Source organism: Myotis nattereri, assembly GCF_964212035.1.
Source record: "Myotis nattereri genome assembly, chromosome: 8".
Taxonomy (NCBI): domain Eukaryota; kingdom Metazoa; phylum Chordata; class Mammalia; order Chiroptera; family Vespertilionidae; genus Myotis; species Myotis nattereri.
The window spans coordinates 48951707-48965341 of record NC_138083.1 but is presented as its reverse complement, the minus strand read 5'-3'; the positions used below and the strand labels follow the sequence as shown (position 1 = coordinate 48965341).

General features: G+C 36.8%; 1 protein-coding gene across 2 annotated transcripts in view; it reads right to left on the bottom strand.

The window, feature by feature from the left end:
- Positions 1-6961, bottom strand: part of CCDC102B (coiled-coil domain containing 102B) — a 148065-nt gene extending 141104 nt beyond the window's left edge. Inside the window, exon 1 of one of the 2 annotated variants that reach the window (XM_081098052.1) lies at positions 6820-6961. In XM_081098052.1, the coding sequence (XP_080954178.1) occupies positions 6820-6890 (71 nt within the window). In that variant the 5' untranslated portion in view covers positions 6891-6961. Of the gene's footprint in view, positions 1-2535; positions 2684-6819 lie in introns of those variants that run through there. The other variant, XM_081098053.1, reaches the window with a different exon arrangement.
- Between the last annotated feature and the right edge of the window lie 6674 nt (positions 6962-13635).

The window sequence follows — 13635 nt, the reverse complement described above, 5'->3', positions numbered from 1 at the left end:
CATCCCCAGGCCCTCATCACCCCATTGTGTGTGTTCATGGGCTATGCATATATGCATAGACATTCACTGGTTGATCTCTTCCTCCCCTGCCTTCCCTCTGAGGTTCAATAGTCTGTTCATGCTTCTATGACTCTGGGTCTATTTTTTATCATTTGCTTATTTGATTCATTATATTCCACATATGAGTGAGATCATATACTTTTCCTCTGACTTGCTTATTTCATTCAGCATAATACTCTCCAGGTCCATCCATGCTGTTGCAAACAGTAATAGTTCTCTCTTTTTTATTGCTGCATAGCATTCCATTGTGTAAATGTACCATAGTTTTTTTATTCACTCTTCTACTAATGGGCACTTAGGCTCTTTCCAAGTCTTAGCTATTGTAAATTGCACTGCTATGGACATAGGGGTGCATATATATTCTTTCTGATGAGGGTTTCAGGTCTCTTAAGATATATTCCTAGAAGTGGGATGACTGGGTCAAATGGGAGTTCCAATTTTAAATTTTTTGAGGCAATTCCATACTGTTCTCCAGAGTGTAAACCCCCTTATCTTTTGCCTGGACTACAGTACTTTAATGGGTCTCCCAGCTTCTACCTTTTCTCTACTTCAATGTATTCTTTATAACATAGTTGGAGTAACCCTTTTAAAACTCAACTTATTATGTCACTCCTAGGATCAAAACACTTAAATGACTTTTCATCAGATTTAGAATAAAAGAAAAATTTATGACTGTGTCTTATGAGGTTCTCAAGACATGGAAATGGGCTACTTCTCCAAACTTTCCTCCAGGATCTAGGATTCCTGAATCTGAGATTCATACAGTTAGGGTGTGGGAACATTTTGAGAAATATATTACCTTAAAACTGCAGCTGGATTAGCTTCAAAGCAGGCCTGCCTCTGCCTGGCTCACTCCTTGCAGCTGCCAGCCTCTAGCCATTCCTTAAAGGGACTACACTGTCCTCATTTGAGACCTTACCATTTATTCCTCCGTCCTCTAGCTTTTTCCCCGAAGATTCCTCATGTTAGACTCCTTACTTCCTTCAAACTGACAGAGGAGAATTCTCTAATTATAGCAGAAGGACACGCATTCTCCATTCCTTCTTAACTTGCCTTTTCTTTCTTCAAGCACATATCATTACTTAATATGTGATACTATAGAACTGGTGGATTGTATTGCTTCACCCGCTAGAATTTATTCCTGATGAAAGAAGGAGCGTTTTAGTTTTGTTCACATCTCTGTTTCCATTGCTAGACCATTGTCTGAGACATAGGCATTCACTGCTGAAGGAAAAAGCCTGCAAGAAAGAGTGACTTGGAAGTATTCTTTTTCTCCAAAAGGGCAAGTATGACAATTTTTACTAAGTTAAGTCAGGCTCCTCTAAAGAAGGTGACTTTTAAAAATCATATGGTGATAAACTTTTAAGATTACCCTAGAAAAAATTTTCAGCAAGGTTAACTGCCATTTTGATTGTGATCAGGAACTTGATTCTTCCATACATCTAAATCACACACACACACACACACACACACACACACACACACACACACACACGGTGAATAGCTCTATCTACAAAAGACAAATATTTACACTTACTTGGCCACAAATGTTTTGAAACAGTGTAGGAAATGATGAGAGGATTAGAGTGAAAAAAACATGTGTATCCATTACACAAGAGAATCAGAGGTTTCAAGAGACTGAAAACTTAGAAAGGGGAGTTGGTCTCTGTATTACTTATACCTCTGATACTATTTCTGATTAACATCTAGGTTTCTGAAATGTGCCATTTTTGTTAACTTATACAGAGAACACCCTACTCCATAATACAACTTAGAGCAACAAGTGGACAATGATGCCCACCTGAAGTGAGTATACTAATGTAAGATCTAGAAGCAGAAATTTGCTGTTGGCTAGGGTTAGGCCCTGGCTTTCTGTGAGAAGCCTGCTTTAATTCCATAAATACTTAAATTTCTCCCATCAATATGCACCATTAGGTCAAATTTATTTTAGTCCCACATCAAAAGCTTAGAAGACAACTCTGGCCCATGGGGCTCAGTTGGTTGGGCGTCATCCTGTGCAACTAAAAGTTGTCAGTTCGATTCCCAGTCAGGGCACAAGCCCAGTTTGTGGGCTCAATCCCCAGTAGGGAGCATGCAGGAGGAAGCCAATCAATATTTTGCTCTCACATTGATGTTTCTCTCTCTCTAAACATCAATTTTAAAAAGTTTAGAAGATAGGATGTACATTTATATAGCATCAACATCTTTAGAATACATTTGTAACATGCTGGAATTGCCACGGCCAATGTTTTCAATGCACACAATCATAAGTCTTATAAGTTAAACTTTGTCATTAACAAAAGAATAGAGAAACTGGGGGAGCATCAGCAATATGATGAGAGAGACCCTAAGGAGCTTATTTTGGACCCAATTCAGTCTCATCATTGACTATGACCACAAAGAAAGTTCAAGAAGCATATATGAACACTTAGAAAATCCTTGTGATTACTCTACATCCTAATTAGGAGAGCTTACAGATAGAATCTTCCAGAACATCAAACTCCATGATTGTCTGACACTTTCACATGTCCCTCTCCTCTCCTTTCATACCAAGTATTATTCCACCAAACAATTATAATTCTTACTCTTCATTTATGAGTCATATTTTCATCTCATCCAGAAGCTGAGGAAAAAGAAGACAGGAATCCATGAATAAATGCTGAATAATAAATCCATTTAATCCCTTGAGACCATCATAAATTCAACTTTTAACATATGCCTTCATAATCCTAAATTCACTGAAGGAGGAAATGAAAGATTATAGGGAAACTCCTCAAAATTATTTCCACATAAAAACAGTCTAAATTTGTCTCAGGCTCTTTTTCATTGAAATATTTCCACTTTACCTTACCTGACATTTTTAAGGGTTACTGCAGCCTAAAAACATGCTCACTGGCCAGTGACTAATGGACTCACTTCTATTTTTTTTTAAGTTTTAATTTTACAAATTAAAAGCAAACATTACAATAAGATACCATTTATTCTGCAATGGTCATATGTTTGATTTCTTAAAAAAGATTTTAAAATTGATTTTGGGGGAGAGGATGGGAGAGGAAGAAAGAGAAACATCAATGTGAGAATGAGACATAGACTGACTGCCTCCTGTTCTCCCCGAACCAGTGACCGAGTCCCCAACCAAGGCATGTGCCCTGACCAGGAATCAAACCAGCAATGTTTCAGTACATGGGCTGACACCCAACCAATTGAGCCACACTGGCCAGGGATGGTCATATGTTTTGTACTGAGTACTAAGGATATCTCTTATTCCAGCTACAAAAAAAAAAAAATACTCCTCTCAGAAGTTTAACATCAAATATCTTCATATCTTTGCTACACATAACAGCAATTCTTAGCAAATATCATTAAATATAAACCACTCATATACTTTTTAAATATATAAAATATTAATAATCCATAATCTGCAGAGCTATGACTTCAACAGAATGACCTTAAACACAACCCATCTTCTCTTTGATGGGCTGACTTCCTCCACTAAAACATCCAATTTTCCTTTTTACAAGGTCTCACACTCACAATCAATCACAACTGAGCACCTATAATTGGCCAGGAAACTGAGGACAGGCACTGGTACACAAAAGGCCCTCTATGAAGTACAATCTTAGAATCTAGACCTGTTTAATTAAAATAAAATGTCATGAGGTCAGTGATCAAAGTATTTAAAATGAGAAATGTCTTTAGTGATTTAGTCCTGATGACTTTCAGAAGATGAATCTTTACATTTTCACTATCCTCATCTGTTTGGGTGCATAGCAAAAAGACATGACACCAGTAAAACTTAGATGATGGCAAGCTTCTAAAAGAGTAGACAGCACATTTCTACAATGTCAGTGTAGACATCATTTTATATATCCTATAAATGCCCAATACTTATATAGTCACAAAAATAAATTATTATAACATGAGGCGGTTTAATTGAAAACACTGGGGGGAAAAAGAATAAAAAAGGAAATTAATGCTATTCCAGATACTAGTTCTATTCTATTTAGAAAAAAAGTAAATTAATATGTTTAAGGTTTGGATATCTGAGGGAAAAGTGTTAATAGGTGCTATTCTTTTTACTATGGATATACCATACTATCTATTAATAACATAGATCTTATATATACTCTTCACCCATTGAAATAAAATTTGAGATAATTTTATAATAATGGAACCTTCCCATAATTTTAAGAAGGGGTGGTCACTAAGCGTTTATTCATATTACACATCAGAAAGAAACAAAGGAAACCAAAGTGTTCCCAGGGTCATTTTCAGTCACCTCGTGCATTTCATTTGTGAAAAACTAATAGTTGATGAAAATCGGTGATGATATTTCCTCTGAGAAATATCAAGATATCCTTTGAATGCAACATTCAAGAAAATAAAAAAAGCGTAAGAGCTGATTATGGGATCAGCCAATTTTACATGTAAAAACTGCTTATTTTTCAGTATCAGTTTATTTTTTTCTTCTCCCAAAGGAGAGTGGACCACCTGAGAGAAATGTGATTAGGGTGGATTTGCAGATGTTGGGGTGATCTTTGGCCTGTGTTTCAACCCCCTCCTCCCTGCACTTTCTTACTCTGACTCCCATTCCAAACCATCCCGATTAACTTCTGCCAGACTAACATTCCTGAAACACCAGTGCAGCATAATAGAAATAGCTCTGGAGCCAGAAAGACATTGCTTGGAATCCTGGTTCCAGCACTTACTCTATCTGTGGCTTTAAATAAATCATCTAACATTTCTGAACCTCAGACTCCTTTATGAAAAGGAAGATAATATGTAAAATGAAGATCATTTTACTGCACAGTTTTCCAAATTGCAGATATGTATGTAAATTATCTTGTATATATATTAAACATCACTCTGTGTTGGCAGGTGGTGATGAAGAAGAAGATAATAATGATGATAGTGAAGGAGGAGGAGGAGAAAAGGGGAACAAAGACTCCATATCTTCAGAAATTTGCAATTGCCCCACTGTATATAGGACAAAGCTACTCTGCATTTTTAGATGCTCCACAGCTCTGTCCACTCTGCCATCTATTGAGCACGAAGTCTGCTACTCACAAAGGTATACTTTTTCGTGCTCCAGTGAGGTGGATGATCCACCCCTTCCTTGCTTTACATTAATTCATGCCTCAAACCCTTTGCTCCAAGTACTTTTACAAAACAAAAGAGTCTTTTTCTTTTCAGTAATTACCCAAGTCCCACTGACTTCTCATTACTCAGAACAGAAAGCTGGACTTTTCATTAAGGTTTCTCTAAAATCTTGCTGTAGAGGGAATTTTGGAAGGTTGTGGCATCCTGGCAGACTTCAATTGACCTTGTAATACCAGCATAAGAGATAGGAAACTTCTCCAACTAGAAGTGGCCTGAGATCATTTTAAACTTTAAAGAATTATTATCATCACATTTGTGGCTCTAATATTTAGATAAAACCCTCATAAATGTCAAGGTTACGCCCATTATGAGGCACCAAGGAGCTCTGTTCCAGTGACCAAGCAGTTACTGAATCCAATGAAAACAAAGGAAGAATGGAAAATAGAGACCATTCCATGTTCTGTTATTTCACAAGAAAATTATTTGTTGACATTTTGAAAAGGAAAATAATTTCCATAAAGCATTTTACACATCGTTCAAATAGATGCACATATATTTTAAATCATATTTCAAAATCACAAAAATCATACACATATTAGCATAACTAGCCTTTAATCAAATGCTTTTGTAAAAGTATTGATAAAAGTCAGAATTCAAAAATATTTCATGTATATGTGAGGATATTTGACAATAAAATGATTAACAGCAAAACATTTAATCAAAGTTATAACAATACCCCATCCCACAAAAATATTAGCAAAAGTGTATTTACATGATTTTAGAAAATAGAAAAACTGGTGTTGGTGTAAATAAGACTATCAGAAGAGATATCATGTGTATTTCGATGCCATGTGTTACATGCTTCTAATTACATGTTTAAGAATATATCCCTTCTATTTCTATGTAATAGACTTACTGACTCTACAGTCATTTCATAATTTATTTTTGCAAGAAACACCAGCAAATACTTCCCAATGGTTTCCAGAGATCTTTCCCCTTCAGTTCTATAATTGTTTTCTATATAGTTAAATATCCCTTTCCTTTACAGAATGTGTAGCATTTCATTCTTTTATTCTATGTTCCTATTTCCTCCACACTACCCAGGTAACTTACATAAAGAAATCAATATTAGTGCTAAGTTTGAATTATTTTCTGTTATCAATGACAGGAGCTCAGCAGGAGGACTAGCAAAATTAAAATAACTCTAAGTGCATGAAGCATAAATTATGAAGGTTTACATAACAAATTTATTTTTCCCCTCTAAGAATATAGATTATTTCAAACACATTGACTAACTCATATCCACTGGGAACTATAAAACAGGGTTTTAATATCAATATGTCCTATTACGGTCTAAATTTAGAGTTTAAACTCTTACCTGAGTTTTGTTTAGTATACAGTTATTTTTTAGACAGGAAATGTACGATAAGATGTCGGGGTACATAATACCAACGGTGGGAAAATGCAAGAGGGAGGAAAGAAATCAAGTCCACTTTAAGCAGAAACTCCAAGTCCCTCTGTTTCCCAGACCTACAGTAGTTTTATTCTGCATCTTACAAGCAACTGTCCTTCCCTTTGCTCCGAGAACAACACATGCTCTGCCCCAGCAGGAAAATATAAAAATTAAATAGAAAACCACAAGGTTATTAAGCATCTTACCCTCTGGGCTTGCTGGGCTGCTTTAGCGGCTCAGTGTTACAGACACGTGTAAACAACAGAATTTCCTGCATCCCTTTCTCATCTGTATGGCTCTGGGGTCCTGGCCAACAGGATTACTTCCAGCCTTAAGGCCACTCCACACTAACTCGAAAAAGATTCCCATTGGTTGTGAAGTTTTATCAAAACCAATACCACAACACCCTCTGTGGATCACAGTGAGCTAACCAAAATGAAATCATTTCAGTGTTCCCTGACTGAGGATGGTTTTCCAACGCCTTGCATACAGCCCATTTCAAACTATGTACTGTGAGTGCAGAAGGGAGAAAACACCCACTCCTTCATCTGTAAGTTTGTTTACTGTCTAAAACAATACTCATAACTTGTAAAGTAATAGAAAAAAATAAAATTAACTGACCAAAGAAGGTGTCTGTCTGCTAAGATTACAGAAAGAAAAGGAAGTGTCATTGGTCGGATCTGATTTTTATTAGATTGTGCCCCTCCAAAAAAGAAAACAAATATGTCATGAAATATTTGAGGATACAAATCATGATGCAAAAACTGTCTGTCAAAAGCTGTGATTTCGGTCATGCTGGCAGGACTGTGAGCGGCAGTCTCCGGGACCCCCGACAAGAGCTCTCTGCCCCTTTCCCTGGGGAAGAAAGACTGAGAGACTTCCCTGCCAGGAAGTGTTCTGATAGATAGTGATGGGTGGCAACAGAAAAAGAAGCTTCTCTGGGTGAAACTAGCAGCACAGACTGTCCAAAGAAAAAGAGGGGGCAGAGTGAACACAATCACTATACTCCTTCTAAATAAGGAGCGTGAAAGCAGTATTTGAAAGTTAGGGAGCTGCTGTCTTTATTTTCTTCTTCCCTTCCTAATTTGGAGGATTATTCTCAGCTGAATCAGATGTTTGCCATCTCTTTCTACTTAACACCATCCTTTCCTCCTTTCTTCCTGATGCAGCAGAGAGGGGGACCATTCTGTACAAAGTGAAATAAGCTGCTGAGATTGCCTTCCCCCATCTTCTCAGGGAATAGGCTTAGCCACCATCCTCTCTCCCCTTTCGTTGAACTTGCCCTTTTGTCTGGATGTTCCCAGGATATTTGAAACACACAAAGTCTTGGGTAAATTTCACTTATGCCACTGAACTTCACTTTTATTTCAGTGATTTTTCCTTGTTGGTCCCATGCTCCTTTCCTTCATGGTCAAATGATTGAAAGAGGTCTCTGTAGCCAAGAGCCCCATTTAATCTGCCACCTACTCCCTTTAATGCACCAAAGTGACTGTCTCTAAAAATAAATGCCTTTTACTTTTCAAGTCTATAAGCTCTTCTCTCAGTCCTCATGCTAATTATTACCAACCCAAAGACCCTCTTCTCCTCTCTTAGCACACTTTTCTGGCCTACCTCTTTGTCACGCAAGCCTCTCCTCTCTCACCTTGGTGTGGTCTCTTTTCCCTCCAATCCCTCCATGACACTGGGTATGCTCTCATGTAAATCTGCTATCTCTCTGGATAATGTCACCCATTCTCGTGGTTTCAATTATCATCTGTCTTTTCAGAGGACTCCCATTATCTACATTTGGATCCAGTCCTCTTCTGCGTCTCCAACACTTATTCACATCAGCACGCTAGAAAATACCACACACATGTCATCAACATATCTGAAGCTGAAATCATCATCTCTCCGTGGATTTGCTCTGTTGTTTATCTCAATAATGCCAACCAGTCTTATGGTTTACTAAAAAAATCCTGGAAGTCATCTTGACTCCTTTTCTAGTCTATATCCAATCCAGCATCACTTCCTTGTGATTTGATTTTAATAATATACCTATATACCTAGTCCTCTCCCTCTCAACTGCCACTTTCCTGGTTCAGGCCATGGTCATACTCAAGATCCCTGCAGTGTCCACCTAAATTACCTACTTGCCTCCAAACTGGTTCCTTTGTATCTTTAGCAAGAGTTACAGCAGTCTATTTCCAGTACTCGTGCTACTTGAAATCTCTGAAGATTTTTAACCCTCTTAGCAAATTCTTCTTCACAATGAATTTGCCAGAAAGCAACTTTTCTAGGTTATTTTTTCTGTCTTGTTGACCATGCTATGTCCACATTCCTTCCTTTATTATTTTCCTCTCTTTTCAAGGTATAATATCTCCAAGGGACTCCCGCTGGTCCTATCCTCTGTCAGGGTGATCAGATCTGTTCTTGTGCCTTCTTGCTTGACCACATCAATATTACTGCCAAGTTTATGAGTTACTGATCAGTAAAATGTTGCTATGTATGGAGACCTGTCTCATCTGAAGCCTCGTCAAATGAAGGCTCTCTTTTCCCACACAACCCCACTATCTCAGGGTCAGAAAGTGGAGTAGGTGTCTTGCTGTTCCTATTGCTGAGTCTGGCTCTCAAATGCTTTGTTGATGCTGTGGGACCTACCAGTATCATGGGAACAGAGCTATCCAGTGTCTCCATCTTAGTTCAAAGAGTACATTGCCCCCATAGCTTCTCTCTGTGTGTCTGTCTATGTATGTGTGTGTGTCTCACACACACCATACATACATACACACGCAAGTATACATCTTCATCATCTTAACACTACATATTTCATAACAAGTAATGGGAGCATGAGGGAAAGAGGAGAAACTCAGCCTTGGAGTTTTCATAATTTGTTGGCAAGTTGACATCTTAAGGATCTTAGCACCCATCAGTGAAGGCTGATTTGTGTGTGTGTGTGTGTGTGTATTGCAATTTCATTCTATAAATTAAGTCTTCCCTGTAAATTTTACTATTTTCTTACCTGATATCATTTCTCACCATCTTCCCCACAAAAAAATTTATTTTGTGGGGAGGTGGATAACAAGATAGTCAGTTAAAAAAAGTGTATGCTACCAAGATTTCCATTCACTACCTGACACAGTTTAGCAGGTGATACATGAGAGGAAGCCTGATGAGCAGTTTTGGAAAGTGTTGTCTTTCTGATATGCCACTACATTTCACTTCTTCTTATTCCTTCTGTGAACAAAGACAGGAACTGGAGATGGAGAATTCCTTACCTAATCTTGAGGTCACAATTCAGATGGAAGCCACGCTGAGAAGGGCAGGAGGAGCCGGGACCATGACTGGCCTCATGTGGGCTTTTGGTGATGTGAGGAAAAGAGAACTTGACCAGGTTAAACCACCGTTACTGGATTTCTCCTGTGACGTTGTTTATTAGATTGGGAATGACAGGCCAATAGAGAGCTGTAACAGTATCTAGCTGCAGAAACAATGGGGAATAAATGTTAATGAGAACTGATTTTACCCCAGATTCTTATCACCTAACTTGGGAGTCCAGACAAAACCATGAAATTGAAAACTCCCACAGCAACCTATCCCAATGTTACAGCTACTTCTCAGCACCTCTGTGAGGCTTTTCCTCACCCCCACAAATAGTTCATGTACAGCAAAGAGCTGGATTTGTATGCCTATTTACAAGTCTGCTTTCTCAACGAACTGTAAATTTCTTAAGGAGATTATATTGTATTTGAATCTGCTGCAAATAAATAAATGCATAAGTGAATGAGATATAAATGGATGTTCCATGAAAACATTAAAAGAAACAAAAATAATGAATATATCTCAGAATTGGACAAGTTGTAGAGAAAATAAATTAGAAATATGTACCTTTATAACATTGATTAAATGTATGGTAATTTTTTTATTTCTCCTAATTTTACTTTTATAAATTGAAACAACAGCATCAGGAATATATATATATATATATATATATATATATATATATATATATATATATATATATATATATATATATATCTCAGTGACCAAGTAAGAATAATAGAAATACTGACAAAGTAAGACAAGTTGAAAATATTTTCTGTGGACTTAATAACTAATTTGAATCAGTTGTATTGTTAAATATCAACTGCAACAATTTTAATGGCTTTAAAAGTATTTATAGAATTATTCTAAAGCAACACATGACTATCTCAGTAACTGAAAATTTCTTGCAAGGAAGCCAATTTTGGTTTTGATTCAAATGCACTAGGTCGTTTTAAACCGCAGATTAGAAACGTGTGTGCACAAAGTCGCACAGTGCACTGTGATTTCATAAATACATGCTTCATTAATAAAGAGAGACCAGCTGGGAAGCCACCATGTTTTATTGAACTAACTGATGCCTACTCACATACATCAGTCACATCAATCAGAGCCTCAAGATGTGAGTCTTATCACAGCATTATAGGAAACATGTTCTTCCTTCTCACTTTTGTAAATAGGAATTATTTCATAGTCCAGAATTTCTTTACAAACACAAGGTATATTTTCTATAAAAATGTGTAAGTTCTAACACAATTCCAACTTTTTTTATATATTTTTTTCAATTGAGGGAAAAGTTAAGAAAAACTGTGGGCCCAGCTGGTGTGGCTCAGTGGTTGAGCACTGACCCATGAACCAGAAGATCACAGTTTGATTCCCAGTCATGGAATATGGCCGGATTGCGGGCTCCATCCCCACTGTGGGGCATGCAGGAGGAAGCCAGTCAATGATTCTCTCTCATAATTGATGTTTCTACCTCTCTCTCTCTCTCCCTTCCTCTCTGAAATCAATCAAAATATGTTTTTTAAAAACTGTGAGAAAAATAAATCTGATTTACAATATAACACACTTAAAAGAGAAGCAATCCTGATCTCCGACAGAGCTGGGTTTGAGTGTCAGCTGTGAGAGCTCAGTTACATCTATGAGCCTCCATTCTGTCATCTGTAAAAAGGATGTATAACCTATAGAGAGGTTCTAAGGGTTAAGATACAATGGGTATAAAGCACTTAAAACAGTCCCTAACACTAAATAAATCAAAGTCATCCTGAGTAGTAATTGCTTTAAAAAATAGATGCTGACCTAACGACAATAGTTTTAAAACAAATTTTATATTCTAAATAAGAGTATTAAGCAGGTGTAGGCATGGCCCAGTTTGATGAATAACTTGTTTTGCTATTTCCCTGAGTGGTCACTTTGTAGTTGTGGTCTCATTCTGTGCCCAGTGCTTTGCCCTGACAAAAGCCACTAGACATGTTTCTTATTCTTTAGTAAGTATGTGATAAATTCAACTTTGCAAGATTTTGTGAAATTATTATTAATTTGTCTTTGTAAGACTTTTAATGTTTCAGAAGCTTTCCTTAGGAATACCTACTTATGAGAAAATGGCCCAGAGACAAACATTACCTTTTAATTTTTAATTAATTATTTATTTATTTGAGAGAGAAGAGAGAGAGAGAGAGAGAGAGAGAGAGAGAGAGAGAGATCAAATTGTTGTCCCACTGATGCATGCATTCATTGATTGCTTCTTGTACTAATATGTGCCCTGACCAGAGACGGTACCCGAAACCTTGGTATATTGGGACTATGCTCTAACCAACTGAACTACCCAGCCAGTACCAAACATTACCTTTTTAAACAATAAGATATATTTAATATAACTAAGGTTAAAGATTCAGGCATTGGTGTTTTTTATCAAGCTCATAGCAGAATAAATGACTAATTGTTCTTTCCTTGCTTATTAGAATAAATGACTAACAGTGTGATGTATTTCATGTTTTGGAAGGATTTCCCAAACTCAACATTGCTGACAACTGGACCAAATAACTTGTTATGTAGGACTGTCTTGTGCATTATAGGGTGTTTAGCAGCCTCCCTGGCCTCTGCCCACTGGTTACCAATAGCTCACCCACGTTGTGTCAATCAGAAATATGTCCAGACATTGCCAGATGTCCGCTGAGAGGCACAATTGCTATCAGTTGAGATCCATCGTTTAAAGTAACGGAGTAGTGGAAAGATGAGACTGAGACAGGCTTAGCTCTGCTAGCAACCTTCATTAGCTTGGTTATCCAGCTGTGGTCTTGGAAAAAGTGACTCTATTATTCCAACCCTATTTCCCCATACACTGTATATATAGTCAGAAAATAAGACTAGATAATCTTGAAAGCTTAGTTTATTAAAACATTAAGCACCTTAATCTATCTATCCCTCAAACACACACACACACCACCACCACCGCCACCACCCTACTCACACCTTTCAAACATAGTCACTCACGTAGTTTGTATGCATTAAGTTATCAAATAAATAGGGAGCAAAAACAAAAATGTTACCAAAACCATTCTAATGCAGGTAACCTCTTCCCAATTCAGTTTTACAGTGTTATAATTAATTTTTTGTAGTAACTTCAACTCCAGGATTACCACATACACAGAAACAAAACAGCTTCTCCTTGATAAGTCTAAATTGATAACATCAAGCATTGTTTTGTGTGTGTTTTTCTCACAACTCAACATTCACTACATTGATGAAAAGTACCTTTTCTACTCAGGATTTATATTAAATTACAATTTAACTTGTTGACCAAACTGAGGAAAAACAGTCCATATAGAGAAAAATTAATTTTACTAAGATAATTTGGAAAATGTATCTCATTTTTTATTCCTTAAACTAAAAGTGCTAGGCAGCCTTGCTAAATAATCTCACCCAAGACAAGAACTAGTCCTCCTCAATGCATTTTTTTTTTTATTCATGTGAGTAAGTATTCTTGGCAGCAATATAAAGTACTATTTGCTAAGGCTTGCAAATAAATTTTTTCCACATATAATGAGTTTCACCATTTTGAAATTTGTTATTTTTCCTAATCTATCCTTTGGAATTCTTGTAAAAAAAGAATTATTTATACCACTGTGAAAGAAAAAGATACAATTTCCTTATTGTAAGGGGTTGCTATATTTTGGTAATAAATCCCAGCTATGAACAAAATGAAATAAGAATTATCAAAACAG